Source organism: Somniosus microcephalus, chromosome 1, assembly GCF_052327205.1.
Source record: "Somniosus microcephalus isolate GS21.2 chromosome 1, FLI_Smic_1.0, whole genome shotgun sequence".
Lineage (NCBI taxonomy): Eukaryota > Metazoa > Chordata > Chondrichthyes > Squaliformes > Somniosidae > Somniosus > Somniosus microcephalus.
In genome coordinates, this window is record NC_140987.1 from 101954414 (window position 1) to 101972140 (window position 17727).

The 17727-nt window shown below is 46.5% G+C and overlaps 1 protein-coding gene across 1 annotated transcript in view; it reads right to left on the bottom strand.

Annotated features, from left to right (window-relative positions):
• Positions 1-9755: 9755 nt before the first annotated feature.
• Positions 9756-17727, bottom strand: part of fbn2 (fibrillin 2) — a 487109-nt gene continuing 479137 nt past the window's right edge. Inside the window, exons 63-65 of the mRNA XM_085984430.1 lie at positions 14134-14365; positions 11640-11811; positions 9756-11311 (exon numbers count right to left, since the gene is read on the bottom strand). Of these exons, the coding sequence (XP_085840556.1) occupies positions 10937-11311; positions 11640-11811; positions 14134-14365 (779 nt within the window). The 3' untranslated portion in view covers positions 9756-10936. The remainder of the gene's footprint in view (positions 11312-11639; positions 11812-14133; positions 14366-17727) is intronic.

Sequence of the window (17727 nt, forward strand, 5' to 3'; positions counted from 1 at the left end):
GTCGAGTGCGCAATGCCCCGTTAGTGCCCCGGACCGGAAATTGAGTGGCGCCCCCTGCCTTACCGCCTGCCGCTAGCAACGACAGGTTGAGGGGAGCGTTATGCTGTCAGAAAGGGACTAGGGGAGCGCTATTTAAAGGCGACCACTTCCTGCCTTTTTTTGTCGGTGCCATTTTTGCACCATAGATACATAGAAGATAGGAGCAGGAGTAGGCCATTCGGCCCTTCGAGTCTGCTCCGCCATTCAATGAGATCATGGCTGATCATCCAAATTCAGTACCCGGTCCCTGCCTTCTCCCCATATCCCTTGATCCCTTTAGCCTTAAGAAATATATCCAACTCTTTCTTGAATATACTTAATGAACTGGCCTCCACCGCCCTCTGTGGCAGAGAATTCCACAGGTTCACCACTCTCTGGGTGAAGAAATTCCTCCTCATTTCAGTCCTAAATGGCTTACACCTTATCCTTAGACTATGACCCCTGGTTCTGGACTCCCCGGCCATCAGAAACATCCGCCCTGCATCTAGTCTGTCCAGGCCTGACAGAATTTTATAGGTTTCGATGAGATCCCCTTTCAATCTTCTAAACTCCAGTGAGTATAAGCCCAATCGACCCAATCTCTCCTCATATGTCATTCCTGCCATCCCAGGTATCAGCCTGGTGAATCTTCGCTGCACTCCTTCCATGGCAAGAACGTCCTTCCTCAGGTAAGGCGACCAAAACTGCACACAATACTCAAGGTGTGATCTCACCAAGGCCCTGTACAACTGTAGCAAGACATCCTTGTTCTTGTACTCGAACCCTCTTGCTACGAAGGCCAACATACCATTTGCCTTCTTAACCGCCTGCTGCACCTGCATGCTTACCTTCAGCGACTGGTGTACAAGAACACCCAGGTCTCTTTGCACTTCCCCTTCTCCCAAACTATTACCATTCAAATAATAATCTGCCTTCCTGTTTTTGCCACCAAAGTGGATAACCTCACATTTATCCACATTATAGTGCATTTGCCATGTTTCTGCCCAATCACCCAACCTGTCCAAATCGTGCTGGAGTTTCACGACATCCTTCTCACAGCATACCCTCCCCCCCAGCTTTGTGTCGTCTGCAAATTTGGAGATATTACATCCAATTCCCTCGTCCAGATCATTAATATATATTGTGAACAGCTGGGGTCCTAGGACCGATCCTTGCGGTACCCCACTAGTCACTGCCTGCCACTCGGAAAACGACCCGTTTATTCCAACTCTTTGCTTTCTGTCCGCCAACCAGTTCTCTATCCAAGTCAATACCTTGCCCCCAATCCTATGTGTTGTGTATGTAATATGTATGTTGCTTTAGACCTATGGCCAGGGCAGCACCACTTTGTAGGGCGTAGTGATACCGTAGTACCACCCCTGGCCATAGGGGTATAAATAGTACTGTGGGCACTGATTTCCCCTCAGTTCCCGCCTGTTGGTATGAAGTAAAGACCTACGTTGAATCTTCCAAGCTGTCTCTTCATTATTGAATTAAGTATAGACACATACTTTACACTATGTGCCTTAATTTTGCACGCTAATCTCTTATGCGGGACCTTATCGAAAGCCTTCTGAAAGTCCAAATACACCACATCCACTGGTTCTCCCTTATCTATTTTACCAGTTACATCCTCAAAAAATTCCAGTAGATTAGTCAAGCATGATTTACCTTTTGTAAATCCATGTTGACTTTGTCCGATCCAGTCACTGCTTTCCAAGTGCTCTGCTATTACATCTTTTATAATGGACTCTAGCATTTTCCCCACTACCGATGTCAAGCTTACCGGTCTATAATTCCCCGCCTTTTCTCTACCACCTTTTTTGAATAGTGGGGTAACATTAGCTACCCGCCAATCCATGGGTACCGTTCCAAAGTCTATCGAGTTCTGGAAGATGACCAGCAATGCATCTACTATTTCTAGGGCCACTTCCTTAAGTACCCTGGGATGTAGATTATCAGGCCCTGGGGATTTATCGGCCTTCAGTCCCATCAATTTTCCTAACACCATTTCCCTACAAATACTGATTTCTTTCAGTTCCACCCTTTCATCAGACCCTATATTCCCCGGCATCTCTGGGAGGTTATTTGTGTCCTCCTTTGTGAAGACAGAACCAAAATATGTATTTAGTTGGTCTTCCATTTCTTTGTTCCCCATTATAAATTCCCCCGATTCTGACTGCAAGGGACCTACGCTTGACTTCACCAATCTTTTTCTCTTCACATATCTATAAAAGCTTTTACAGTCAGTTTTTATGTTCTCTGCAAGCTTACTCTCATATTCTATTTTCCCTTTCTTAATTAATCCCTTTGTCCTCCTTTGTTGAATCCTAAACTGCTCCCAATCCTGAGGGTTATTGCTTTTTCTGGCCAATTTATATGCCCTCTCCTTGGACCTTATGCTATCCCTAATTTCCCTTGTTAGCCACGGTTGGGTCACCTTTTTTGTTTTATTTTTATGCCAAACTGGGATGAACAATTCTGTAGTTCATCCATTCGGTCTTTGAATGTTTGCTATTGCCTATCCACCGTCAACCCTTTGAGTGCCATTCCCCAATCAATCCTACCCAACTCGCTCCTCAGACCATCATAGTTTCCTTTATTTAAATTGAGGACCCTAGTCTCCGAGTCAACTACTTCATTCTCCATCTTAATGAAGAATTCGATCATATTATGATCGCTCCGACCCCAGGGGCCTCTTACAACAAGATTGCTAATTAATCCTTTCTCGTTACATAATACCCAGTCTAAGATGGCCTGATCTCTGGTTGGTTCCTCGACATATTGGTCCAGGAAACCATCCCGTAAACACTCCAGGAATTCCTCCTCCACAGTATTGTTACTCATTTGGTTGCCCCAATCCATATGTAGATTAAAGTCACCCATGATGACTGCTGTGCCCTTATTGCACGCTTCTTTAATTTCTCTTTGAATGCCATCCCCAACCTTCGCCTTACTGTTTGGAGGTCTATAAACCACTCCCACTAACGTTTTTTTCCCCTTAGTATTTCTCAATTCTGCCCATACAGATTCCACCTCATCAGAGCTAATATCCTTCATTACAATTGTGTTAATCCCTTCTTTAACCAGTAATGCTACCCCACCTCCCTTTCCTTTTTGCCTATCTTTCCTGAATATTGAATTTCCCTGGATGTTGAGTTCCCAGTCCTGGCCTTCCTTGAGCCACGTTTCCGTAATTCCAACCAAACCGTATTTGTTTACTTCTATTTGCGCAGCCAATTCATCTACCTTATTACAAATGCTCCTTGCATTAAGACACAAAGCCTTCAGGCTTGTTTTTTTAACGCTCTTAGACCTATTAGAATTATTATTTACTGTGGCCATGTTTGATTTAAACCGTTGATTTCCCTGACTGCCACTTTTGTTTTTCTCCTTCCTATCTTTTGCTTTTATCCTTGTTTCCCTTTCCTCTGTCTCCCTGCTCAGGTTCCCAACCCCCTGCCATTTTAGTTTAAACCCTCCCCCACAGCACTAGCAAACACTCCCCCTAGGACATTGGTTCCAGCCCTGCCCAGGTGTAGACCGTCCGGTTTGAACTGGTCCCACCTCCCCCAGAACCGGTTCCAATGTCCCAGGAACTTGAATCCCTCCCCCTGGCACCATTCCTCTAGCCACGTATTCATCTGAAGTATCCTTCTATTTCTACTCTGACTAGCACGTGGCACTGGTAGCAATCCTGAGATTACTACCTTTGAGGTCCTGTTTTTTAATTTATCTCCTAACTCCCTATACTCCGCTTTTAGGACCTCATCCCACTTTTTACCTATATCGTTGGTACCTATATGCACCACGACAACTGGCTCTTCACCCTCCCCTTCCAAGATGTTCTGGAGTCGCTCGGAGACATCCTTAACCCTTGCACCAGGGAGGCAACACACCATCCTGGAGTCTGGTTTGCGGCTGCAGAAACGCCTATCTATTCCCCTTACAATTGAATCCCCTATTACTATAGCTCTACCCCTCTTTTTCCTCCCATTCTGTGCAGCAGAGCCACCCCTGGTGCCAGGAAGTTGGCTGCTGCTGCCTTCCTCTGCCATCCCCCCCAACAGTACTCAAAGTGGTGTATCTGTTGGAGAGGGGGATGGCCACAGGGGACCCCTGCACTACCTGCCTGCGCTTAGTACTCTACCATGCATTCTGAAAGAGAGAGGGAGACTTCTGGAGAAATTCAACGCTGTGTGAAGGAGTTGTGGGTACTGAGCAGCACTTTGCAGGTTGGTTTTGATTTGCCCTTCCTTGTATTGATTTAGAAGAGACTATGGGGTCTGCACTCTGAGCTCTTCCCCTGGTTCTCTCCATTGTTCTTTCCAGCAGATTTGATGTGCAGGTCTCTCCAGGCTGAGATTCAGGCCGAGAATCAAGGCTGCAATGAGCAGGATGTGGAGGGAGAGCAAGATCAATCCTCCCCTTTAAGATAAAAACAGAAAATGCAGGAGAAACTCAGCAGGTCAAGCAGCATCTGTGAAGAGAGAAACTGATTTAACGTTTCAGGTCGATGACCATTCTTCAGAAGTCCCCTTTTAAGAATTGGACGGTGCCAGTGTGTCTGTGTTCCATTGCTGACTGAAATCACACGAGCTTCGTCAGCGCTGTGAGGTAGCACCTTGCTCCTCGGCCTTAGCACCTTAAGAGAAGTGTGTAGCGCCTGATTTAGCGCTCCAATCACCTCCAGGGCGATAAAAGCCAAGTTTGCTGTCAGAGGCGATAATTAGCGCCAGGCGCTAAACTTTGCGCACCGCCAATAATAGCGGCCCAAATGGGGCGATACCGAATTTTTCCCCCATGTAGTCTTTGTGGTGGAGAGGATATGAAGTCAAAAACTCAGCTCAAGCTTAAACAGGATGCTAAAGTTGTAAATGGTCTGATTCAGTGGGAGAGTGGCTGGGGAGGGGGAGAGAATCAGAACCAAGGGGGCAGAATTTGTGGTGGGGGTCAAAGACAATGGCTTCAGTCTTTCTGATGTTGAGAGGAATTTGTGACTTATCCAAGACTGGATGACGGACAAGCAGTTTGACAGCATAGAGGCAGTTGAAGGGAAATGGTGGAAAGGTAGAGTTGAGTGTTATTGGCATACTGGTAGAAGCTGACCCCATAATGTCATCAAGATGCAGCAAGTAGGCGAGAAAGAGGAGTTAGATCCTTGACGGTGAGGGGATGGAAGAGAAGCCATTGATAGAGACGTGCTGGCTATGTTTGAATGGCTAAGAGTAGAACCATGCAAGGGGTGTACTATGGAGCTTGGTGACAGAGGAGAGACAAATACAAGAGAGAGGATGAGGAAGGATAACGCACCATGGCCACAATCGAGGATGCCATTCATAACTTTGGTTAAGGCCATTCTGATGCTGTGTGAAGGAGGACAGCTTGTCTGGAGGGAGTCAAACTAGATGTCATGAGAGAGATGGGCACTGTTGTATATGTACCTTTAAGAGAAGAACTGATTCTATACTGCAGTACCGGCAGTGACCACCCCTGTATATAAAGCCATAGCAGGCTTCTGTATTTCAGTCTTAAGTTATTATTGTTCTCCTGCAGTCCGTGTATTATTTATACTCGGACACTACAGGCACCGATCCAGGAGGTAACACATGTTCAAGGACCTTGGAGAGGAAAGGGAGGTTGGAGATCAGGCTGTAACTGGCAAGAATGGAAGAGTTGAGAGTGAGTTTTTTGAGGAGGGGGTATTAGTGATAGTTTTGAAGGCAAGGGACATGGCACTTGAGGAGATGGAATCATTGTTAATGTCAGCTTTCTGAGGCCATGAAGGAAAGATGGATGGTTAAGAGTTGAACGGAAAGTGGATCAGTGGAGCAAGATGTGGGTCTCATAGATGAATTAAGCGTGCAGAGAGCAGCATGGCAATGGAGGAGAAACATCAGAGAGTCAGGAGTTCAGGGCTTGAGTGGATAGGTGACTGGGAGTGGGGAAGCTGGGACCTGGAAGCAAGAGAAAGGGGAGGATACAGTGGAGGCAACTGCATCGATAGTCATGATCTTGATAAAAAAATCCATGAGCTCCTTGTAACTGATGTTGATGGTGGAGGAACAGTGGCTTAAGGAAGTGGTTTGCTGTAGAGAAAAGGAGCCTGAGGTTATCCTTGACCTCTGGGGTGATTTTGGAAGGTTAGATGGTTTTGCCCAAGGAAAGCATAATAGTGCTTGATGAGGTCAGTCGGATCTGGCAACAAAAGCAGTTGTGCACTAGCTCTTCCTCAGACTTGAGGCAGTGAAGAAGGGATGGGAGATAATAGTTCTGCAGGGAACAAGAGCATAGTTGAGCAAATCAATAGCTCTACCAGCCTTCTCTGTAGTTCTGGAGGAGACCCCAAGATTCTTTGCATGTTAAGAGGTATAGAATAATATTCTGAGCAGAACTCCTAGGCCTAGAAATTCACTATGGCCCCGCCAGCTGGCTAGCGCCCAAAGGTTAGCGCTGGGCGCGGAGCCATTTGGGACCGTCAGATATTCAGTTTTTGCGCCCCAAGTCGGAACCGGGCGCTATTCCAGGGTGTGCCCGCCCCCGCTTGGGGCGCTGAAACTGAATTTCAGCGCTCTAGGCGCCGCTGCGCCACCCGCTGCGGAGCGGCAGGCTGCGGTACTGCAGGCCTCCTCCTTCTCTTAAGGGGGAGGTGCCTGCAACGGGGAGATCGCCGCTGGATAGTGCCGGCAAATGAGCCCGGCACCACGGAGAAGTGCCGGGTTCGCGGAAAGCAGCCGGCAATGCCGCGGGGGGGGGGGGGTGGTGGAGGAGGCCGGGGAAGGAGGTGCGGGCAGGCGGCCGCTGAAAAAGCGTCCGGCCGCACCTCCACCTTAAAGCGCCCCACTAAGGCAACAGTACGGCCCCGTTTTCTGGTCGCTGTTTGCGGCCGCTGCGGAAGAGGCGGCCGCAACTAAATATGGGGATCGGGCCGGTATCGGGGCGGAACCGGGGCACTGCGCACACCGATGACATCATCGGTGCCGGCGCAGCGCTAACGGCTACCGCCGCCATTACCGCTGAGCTGAATATCAGCGCAAACTCCTGTATTGGCGCAGAAACCCTCTTTAGGCGGTAACTGGCCGCAAAGCTGGCGGCGCCTTACTGAATTTCTAGGCCCTAGTTCCTTTATCTAAGAATTCTGTGGACAGCTGCTAAGTAGCTTAATTATCTGTAAGATTATCCACATAAGCCCTCACCTGATTCTTGGCTATAGCTGGAATTTAAAGTCAATTTGGCTGGAAAGTTTGTGTGCATATTTCAGACAGTTTGACTGGGTAAGTGCAAGTGTGCCTGGGTAAAACATGTAACACATGTGGACTGTTTTCTGTGAATACAGCTTCTTTTCACACAACCCATCTATTTTGTTTCCTCTTCTGGAGGAAGTGGATTCTTCCCCTGAATTCAGGACTTTTATTTAATCAGCACTTGGAAGATAACCAGGGAGCCTGTGGGTGGTTGCATGAATAGAAAGCCTTCAGAGGCCTGAGGGAAACAAGACAGAGATTATTTGGCTTGAATGTTACAATGACTCGCTGGAAGAAATTTTTCCAGATAATTTTTATCACCGACCACATAGTGAATATTAATTGGAACTGCATGAAAATCTGACAGCCACAGCTACCAAAATGATATTGGTGTTACTGGGTGCTCCTCACTGGACCTCCAACTGCGACGCAATCCTTACATTATGCTGATTAAATGGGATATACACCGAGTTAGCACTGTATCTTGGTCACCATGCTAATGGTTAACAGAACTTCTGGAGTTGATGCTGTTTTCCTATGTGCTTCTCCTTCATCCTCCTCTCTTCCTCAGAGAAGATGGAGAAGTCTGTTTGTCTTTCTGCAAAGTAGCCATTTACCTGTGCATTTCGACTGGAACTACAGCCCCTTATTGTAGGCAACACTAAAGCTGCCCTAGTATCAATTGAGACTTATACCCATACTGGAGTGAATGGGTTCTGGCACAATCCTGCCGGGCCCTGGTTCAAAGATTTATGGGGGAAGTACAGAGCTAAATTAACGAAGCTGACCATATGTTTGAACAAATTTTCAATGTCTGAGAACATAACACTAAATAAGTCCCTCAGAGGGACTTCCATAATCAATGTTTTTCTTTTGTGAACTGAACATTAGTGTCAGTGGATCAGTTCCTTTGCTTGGGCCACATCCTGTTGATCATTGCAGTTGATGTTCAGTTCGATCAACACCAACTTTTGGGGTGAAATTATTTGAATGCCAGCGGAAACCTGGAAGCTCTAGTCACTTGACTGGACAGATGCCAGTTGATGCCAGTACGGCAGCTGAATCCATAACTTAGAGCAATTTTTGACTGTTGCAGGAGGAGATTGCGTGTGGCATTTCTACCTATCAGCACGGTGGCATAGTGGTTAGCACTGTTGCCTCACAGCGCCAGGGACCCGGGTTCAAATCCAGCCTCGGGTGACTGTCTGTGTGGAGTTTGCCCATTCTCCCCGTGTTTGCGTGGGTTTCCTCCGGGTGCTCCGGTTTCCTCCCACAGTCCAAAGATGTGCGGGTTAGGTTGATTGGCCATGACAAAAATTGGCCCTTAGTGTTAGGGGGGGATTAAATACGTGGGGTTACGGGGTTACGGGGATAGGGCTTGTGTGGGATGGCTGTCGGTGTAGGGACCGGGTGCTAGGGTTTGGATGATCAGCCATGATCTCGTTGAATGGCGGAGCAGGCTCGAAGGGCCGAATGGCCTACTCCTGCTCCTATCTTCTATGTTTCTATACTTCCGCTTGTTGTACAAGATGGTGTGGAATATAGCTTGACTGATGCATCTAGTAGGATTCATCCAGCAAACATTTCCTACCCATGTACGGTTTTCTACCTGATGAGTGCTTTTGCAACAAGCTGTCCCATGTACGCTCAACACTGAGCTAAATCAAGCTTCGGCACTCTTGCAGCCAGAATCACCTTACTACAAATGGGTTGTTCGCACTGACTTTGTGTTGAGACTTGAGAATGCTTTATGCTTAGAAAAGTCTCGTGATGTTGGAAGATAAGGTAGATAGATGTTTTAGTAGCTGATCAGTGCAAATTTTAAAACCATGAGCTGGCATCAGCCAGCAACTGTGGTAGAAGTAGTCAAAGAGAGTTGATCTTAATGCTGCAGAACACAGTGGGTCTCAACTGAACATGGCATCAATGAAAGCTGTGTGAGAACTCTGCACACCAAAACCACAAAAATGAAACAAGAATACTGTGTAAGATCTTGAGTACTTCCGCTGTATAACCCTGGGAGTGTAAGGGAGAATTTGAATTTTTTTTTCTACAAACAGAATACGTCAAAGACTGCCAACATTTTCTTGTGTGGGAGACCGCAGAGTTCTACTGCCAATAAAGAGAGAAAAAGAACTAAAGTTCAGGCCAGAATGGGGCCTTTTAAACTTCAGAGCCAGGGGAAGAACAGCTGATTGGTGAGGGCACAATATTCTTTTTTTATTAGTTCATGGGATGTAGGCGTCGCTGGCAAGGCCAGCATTTATTGCCCATCCCTAATTGCCCTTGAGAAGGGACAATGTCGTAAGTGTCCCCTTGCCCTCCACAGTGGGATGATGGTAATATTCTACTTGCATGTACATGTTCAACAAATGCAGTTGGTTGCTGGTGTCACATTTATTATTTGGTGCACTCTGTAAGCAAGTATACATTGCTCTTGGTTTTAACCTACATGTGCTTACAAGTAACACATTTAGTCATTTAAAATCTATATAACCCAAAATAATAAGCTTTATTGTAAGAAAAGTTGTTGGCATACTGACACTCTCAAATCTACAGAATAAAGCACCCCGATAACAAATGTTCCTTTTTCAGTTTTTTTTTAGAATTTTATACAAATCTTTCTTCTCCCTTCTAAATAATATGCCATATTTGTGCTAAGAAATCTTCAATGCAAAAGGAAAATACATCTTTAGACAAAACAGATATGAATTAAAATTAGGCTCATTTACTTGCTGTTAATAACAGGGAGGTACTAACTTTTACAAAGTCAGATTTTTTTCATGTACTTTTCACAAGTACCAATTGTTGACCAATATAAACCTGATATAGAACACATTTATACAGTATATAAAGAGAAGACTTTACAATCTTCAAGTTAGCAACTAGCAGGCATTCAATGTGCACACATTATCTTTTGTACATGAAATGCAAATGAAAACATAAAACATACTGTAAAATGCTGCACAAATCATGATGTACTGAAACAGAGATTCCAATGCCAGTTACTTCCTATCGAGATCTAATTTTTGGTTGTACAGTACGCTGACCCTGATAGAATAAATATCATTAGCACCAGTTTTCTGTACAAGCACCATGAAAGTACACGTTTACTGCTGTCTTTAAGTGAAAAAATATAACCCATTTTGTACTGGGCTCTGGTACCAGTTATCTATCATATATTGCACCACTTGAAAGGGAAGGATTGTGGTGAATGAAATGGTTCCTCTGAGAATGCCCTATGGTATACAGTACAGTCTGACTTAGCATTGCATATTGAATTAATATGATATGAACAGTTACATAATATTATTTGTAATCCAGAGAAATGGCTCATTATGTTGCTATTGGTCTATGTTATTAGAAGCCATTTACAACTCTCTCACACACACTCTCTCATGTAAAATATGAGCTCACTGACTGAGACGACTGAGGTGATATTAAATATACAGCAACCATGACTGAGGTTATATGGAATACTGTTAACATGGCAGTGTGTAAAAACCCATTTATTTAAAAAAAGGGTCATGCAGTCTTGGCCAGAACATGAAGTCAAGATGTCCATAATGGAGAATCAAAGCCCTTGACTTGTGAAAGCTTTTTGAAAGCAGAAGTGTTTGTGGAGATAATTGAAGGAATAATTCTGAATAGAAGCAATGCAAGTCTCAGTTGGTTTAATGAAGCTGGATCTGTAGTCTCATTTTGAGAGCTTCTCCCAGCTCACCAAGGAGGTAGTCATTGTCTTTTCTATCTTCCAGTTTCTGCAGTGCTTTTTTCTTATACAGAGGAATACTGGTGATTTCCAGTGTGTAAGTACCTTCCAGAGGCCTCTTCTTGGTCATGTGCAGGTAGCTTAAGCCATCCTTCTGGTGGATACGGAAGTAGTTGTTGTCATTTCCGTAGGAGATAACATAGCGAACACGATTGTGGAGTGGTTCAATGGCTGGCAGAAGTTCTAAAATATGCTTCTTGTAGTTCAGCTCTGAGATATTTAGATTCATTTTGACTGGGTTGTCCATGTCCAGACTAGCCAAACTAATCTGTTCATCCTAGCATCAAAATAAATAGCAAGGTAGTATTAGTAATTAGTGCATATGAAATAATTAGGGTGCTCCATTTCCGCTATTGGGAAGCCTCAAAATAGGCTGCAAAGGTAGTCGGTATTATTTGAGTGCTCCCTGTACATGGAATCCCTTTTTTGATAGTGAGTATATATCTGCCCTTTTCTTTACAATTGAGTGGCTACCTGATTTATTGACCATCTAACTTTTGGATATGAATGCAAAGTCTAAGTCCTTAATTCTGATTTAATTTCTTTTATATGAAGACACAAATGCTACCATTCAGTTTTAAGGGATTTAAACAGGAGACAGTTACCTGTTTGGACTCGGTACCATTGACACTTCTTCTCTTTCTGCCACCATTCTTGGAGTAGCCATTGATCTTACATTCATAACAAGTATCATGGGACAACAGATTTTCATCATCAGGATCTCCACCAAAAGGTAGGTATTGGCCTTTATTGAATCCCATGCCGGAGACACAATGACTGTGGAATAAATTAAAAGAGCAATTAGAATTCAAAACAAGTTACGGAATTTAAAATCAAAACTGCTATTATACTTCAGTTCAGATATAAATTATAACATTCTTGTCTTTTTACAATTTTTGATCTTATTTCTGTCTTTCGCTCTCTCTCGCGCACCTTCACTCTTTCCATGACTTTTGCTCTGTTTGTATATGTCTCTTGGTAGAAGTTACCATTATGTTGCCTAAGACTCATGCTAGTGGCATCAGCTGCTAATGCCTGGGTCTTCCTGTTGCTTGTAACAAATGTTGCCAAACACACTTTTGAGTTTCAGCTAACTTCACGGTCACTGGGAGCTGGTAGCACAGTCTCAGTGCAATATTAAAACAGCTAAAGCATATTTACATTACATTTCAATTTCTTTGGGTTAAAATTTGGCAAAATGTTGGTTAATTCACAGAATCACAGAATCCCCACAGTGCAGATAGAGGCCATTTCAGCCCATCGAGCCTGCACCGACACATATCCCACCCGATCCCCGTAACCCCTACACCAACGCATATCCCACCCTATCCCCGTAACCCCATGTATTTAATCCCCCTAACACTAAGGGTCAATTTATCATAGCCAATCAACCTAACCCGCACATCTTTGGACTGTGGGAGGAAACCGGAGCACCTGGAGAAAACCCACGCAAACACGGGGAGAATGTGCAAACTCCACACAGACAGTCGCCCGAGGCCGGATTCGAACCCGGGTCCCTGGCGCTGTGAGGCAACAGTGCTAACCACTATGCCACCGTGCTGTGGGTTAATTCATTCTATAACTTAAGCCCCACATATTGGAATTTCCTCCCTAAACTTCTTTGCCTCCCCACCTCCCTCTGTTTCTTTTAAGTCCCTCCTTAAAACTCAACTCTTTGACCAAGCTTTTGGTCATCGTCTGGTATCTCCTCCTTTGGCTCGGTGACCATTTTATTGATTATAACTCTGTGAAGCTTTTCTACGTTAAAAGAGCTATATAAATCAAATTGTTGCAGTTATGGCTGGGACCTGGTCTACCTGGGATCTGGTCGAGTTTGCAGCTGTTGCAATAGACTCCTGATGAACTTACGCGGTAGTCTGTCGAAACAGTCAGATTTCTGGGGCCTGCATGTTACTGCCAGTACAAGAAGCACAGGTTTCTGTTTTAGGACATATTAGGAGTACGACTGGGCTTTGGGTCAGAAGTGGGAGCCAGCAGAAAGGAAAAGGTATGTGGTGAGCTGATTGAAGTTGGTACTTGAAATTGGTAAATCTATGTGAAATCTCTTAAACATACAAAATATATATGGCTTTACATACTATTTTTTCTCGTATAAAGAATGAACAGTGAATTCCTGTGTACGTCTGGCAAGTGTCTACCAACTTACGATTCCATACAAAGAAATAAAACAGTTTATTTCAAAGCTACATCAGTGCGTTTCTATTCAGATGGCTTGGCTACACCTCCCTTGATTAAATTTAAAATATCAGCATTTCCCAGGGTATGAAGAATTTGATTTATGACTTGAATACAAGAACAAAGAATGTTGGGGTTTGCTAGTAAGGTGGATGAGCCCAGAATAAGTTGCATAAATATAAGATAGCCACTAACAGATCAAATTTAAAAAAAAGATTTTTTTTTACACAGAGAGTGGTGAGAATGTGGAACAGCTGAAGCAGATAGCATTGATGAATTTGAGGGGAGGTTTGATGCATAGTTCATGGAGAAAGAAATAGAGGGATATGGGAGCAGGGTCGAAAGTGGTAATTAGATGGAAGGAGGCTCATGTGGAATATAAATTCTGGCATAGACCCGAATGACCTGTTTCTGTGCTGTAGAAGCAATGTAATTCTATACAAATAAAACCAGTAGCTATATATTTTAACTGTCGACATTGAAAAATGTTCGTGATATTTATGATCAAAATGACTGAGGCACATTACAAATCTATATGGGCAGTGCTTAGGTGAGCCACATCAAAAATGCCATATTTCTAAATCAAAATGAGTGAGTCTTACTCCAAACAAGTGAGATTGGCAGCACTGTATTATATATACATAGCTAGAGCGAAAACGAGAGCGAGAGAGTAAAATAGCAATAGAAGGTGTGATGGAGATAGATAAGATGTGCATAAATACACTGAGATTGGTAGAAAACATGTGCAAGAGAGACAAGCAAACAATAACAAGACCGGAAAGGACTTCTTCAGTTGCAATTGCATATTTTTTTCCACCTTCTCCATACTTTCCACCTTAGGTGCCCCATAAATGAATTCACTATTAGTCTGGTTAACAATGCAAGCAGCAGCAGTGGTCTTACCCTTGGCCTACTCTATAGTATCCAGGCGGACAGCCACAGAGGTAGCCTCCTTCTGTGTTTGAGCAGCCATATGAGCATGGATTCTTGTAGGATGAACATTCATTCACATCATGACAGCTACTGGCAAACTCGTCAAAGTTATAGCCCGAAGGGCAGGCACATTTGTAGCTTCCAAGGGTGTTGTAACAGGTTGCCGATCCACAAGAACCTGGGTTGGAGCATTCATTCTCATCTAAAGAAAAAATGTGACACTTAGAAAACTTGTAAATTGTAGTCCAAACCTGCCTGTCTTGAAGTTCCAACCCGACCCAACGTGATCCCTGGCCACGGTGCCGGACCCGACGTGATCCCTGGCCACGGTGCCGGACCCGACATGATCCCTGGCCACGGTGCCGGACCCGACGTGATCCCTGGCCACGGTGCCGGACCCGACGTGATCCCTGGCCACGGTGCCGGACCCGACGTGATCCCTGGCCACGGTGCCGGACCCGACGTGATCCCTGGCCACGGTGCCGGACCCGACGTGATCCCTGGCCACGGTGCCGGACCCGACCTCCGGTCCCACTTAGGGCTGCTGCGACTCAAGGAGCAGCCCAATTTTCCACTACGCTTTGCCAGCGGACTCTGATGCCATGCAGGCGCCTTTATAATGAGGTCCGAGGCCCAATATCTGGGGAGCCCTGAGCCTCAGCATTCAGACACAGGGAATGTACTCTGCGCCCCCCGCTTGCCTAAAAATGGGTGCATCAAATTTTTGGGCCTGTGTCTTTTATCAAAGGATCAGTATATTTTCATAATTTAATTAGCAACGTTCTTCTCTTGATTGAAAAGAACTGGTTTGTTTCATTGTGTAGGTCTGTACATTCAATAGACATGCAAAGTGTTCATATCTTGCTGAATATTTACATTTGTTTTCTATTAGTAATAGAACACGTATGAAACATCCAGTTTGCCTGGAAACCTTTGCATCAAACAGGTAACAGATGTGTTGATTTTGACATCTAAGAGATTAAAAGGTAAATGTGTGAAACTCTAGTGGAAGGTTAGAGCCAGTATATTGTTATATATGTACCACAGGACCTCTGACTTTAACTGACTCTCCTATTGTCTCCTCTCATTTCTCCATTTATAACCAGGACATACCTATCCTAATCTTTGCCATGCCTATGTAACCTAATTTTTGTTGTGTCTATTTACGTGTACATTTTGGCTGACACTCTGGACCCTAGCCCATTACTTCTATCTCCCTTTTTCTTTCTCTTCTCTTTACCTATCTCCCTTTTTCTTTCTCTTCTCTTTACCTCTCTTAGGCCCCTCTCCCCTGTCTCCACGCTTTCCTGTTACCCAGTCATGCCTCCTTTCATTTCTCCCCTCTTAGGCACTTTGGCCTAGAAATTCGGTGGGCTTTGCGCCCAGTTACAGCCCAAAGAGGGCTTCTGCGCCAGTAGGGGTGGTAGCGCTGATTTTGAGGGCCGCGGTAATGGCGGCGGTAGCCGGTAGTGCTGCGCCGGCACTGATGACGTCATCGGTGTGCGCAGTGCCCCGGTTCCGCCCCGCTACCGCGCCGCTACCGCCCCGACCCCCATCTTCAGTAGCGGCCGCCTCTTCTGTGGCGGCCGCTAACAACATCGGGAGACTGGGTCCGTAGTGCAGCCTTAGTGGGGCGCTTTAAGGTGGAGGTGCGGCCGGCCGCTTTTTTGGCGGCCGCCTGCCCGCACCTCCTTCCCCGGCCTCCTCCACCCCCCCCCCCCCCCACGGCATTGCCGGCTGGTTTCCGTGGAGCCCGGCACTTCTCCGTTGTGCCGGGCTCTTTTGCCGGCACTCGCGATCGGGGCTCCGGCCGTTGCAGGCACCTCCTCCTTAAGAGAAGGAGGAGGCCTGCAGTACAGCAGCCTGCCGCACCGCATCGGGTGGCGCAGCGGCACCGGGAGCGCTGAAATTCACTTTCAGTGCCCCAAGCGGGGGCGGGCACACCCTGGAACAGCGCCCGGTTCCGCCTTGGGGCGCTAAAAGTGAATATGGGACGGGCGCAACTGGCTCCGCGGCCAGCGCAAAATTTTCGGCGCAAACGAGCTGGCGGGTCTATACCCAATTTCTAGGCCTTTGTCTCCCAAATCCCTATCCCAACCCTTCACTGCTCCTCAGCCTTCCTACTCTCCTTCTGCCATCCCAGGCTAACGTCCTCTTGGATAAGCCCACAGCTACCCTTTGTGCCTCTCTCTGGCATTCTCCGAATTGCCCATTGAGGCACTCGTTGCTGCCTCCCTACGAGCAGCAACCCCAACTTCCTCATCCTACTCTCACCGATCTTCCAAAACAGTATACCCACTGGGAGTTAATCTTGCCAATCTCTTTTCAATTCCACTCATCCCTCCTACCGCTGACCCCTCCAGCAAATCAGCAATCACCACCCCTCTCTGCATCCCCTTCCAGAATGTCCGTTCACTTGTGAACAAGGCTCTTGCCATCCATGACTTATTGTGGATGATTGCATCAACATCATGGCCTTGACGGAGACTTGGCTCACGGGTGATGACAGCTTCCCCCTTACTGAAGCCCCCCACCTGGCTATACTTTCCACCACCTGCCATACCCAAACTGCCACAGTGGCAGTGTGGCCCTTCTCAGCAAATCTCGCCTTGGTCTGTCCCCCTACTCCTCTTGCACCTTCTCCTCCTTTGAGCATCTCACCTTGTTCCACCCCTCTTCTCACTTAAAATCCTTGTGGGGCTAAATTCAGTTGCTTTGTGCCTCCTGTTAGCACCCTAAGGGGGCGCAAAGCAACTAGCGTTGGGGTGCGGCGCCGCTGACGCCTCCCGCGAAATTTAGCTGGAGGTTAGCGGTGGCGGTAGCTGGAAGCGCCCCGTGGCACTGCAGCTCCGGCGATGAGGTAATCGCCGTGCACAGCGCCCTGCTCACAAACTTCGGTCGCGCCCCCTGACGTACCACCGGACGCTATGTCCGACAGAGTCAGGGGGGCATACGTGCGGCGATATTTAAAGGGGAGGTGCCAGGTGGCCATTTTTTTTGCTGGCTGCCTGCTAGCACCTGCCCCCTCTGCCATCTCCCCACGGGGTGCCGGCCGCGATCGGGCAGCCCGGCACTCCTCTTGAGTGCCAGGCTCTTTTGCCAGCACCCCTCTCCCTGGTGACCCAGCTGGGCCCTGGTTCGCACTGTGCAAGGCCTCTCCCCTTTAATAAGGGGAAGTCCTGCAGTACCGCGGCGCGACTGGAGCGCCCCAAGAGGGAGGGGAAGCGCTTCCAGTAGCACCCTGCCTCCTGCTTGGGGCGCTACCATCGCATTTCGGGTGTGGGGGCGCTAACCTTTTCAAGGTGCTAAAAGTAGCATCCCGGCCAAGTTAGCTCCCCAGAAGGGGCGCGACCCAATTTTTGCCCCTTGTTCTCTGCCACCCATTCAAGACCCATGCCAGGTTTCTCACCGAGATATCCTCACTGCTTTCCTCCCTCAGCTTCTGTACCAAGCAATTTATCCTCGGTGATTTTAACTTCCATTTCAACCCATCTCTCTCTTCTAGTTCACTGCCCTATTGTCTTCCCTTAACCTCTCCCTCTATATAAACTCCCCTCCCCAGAT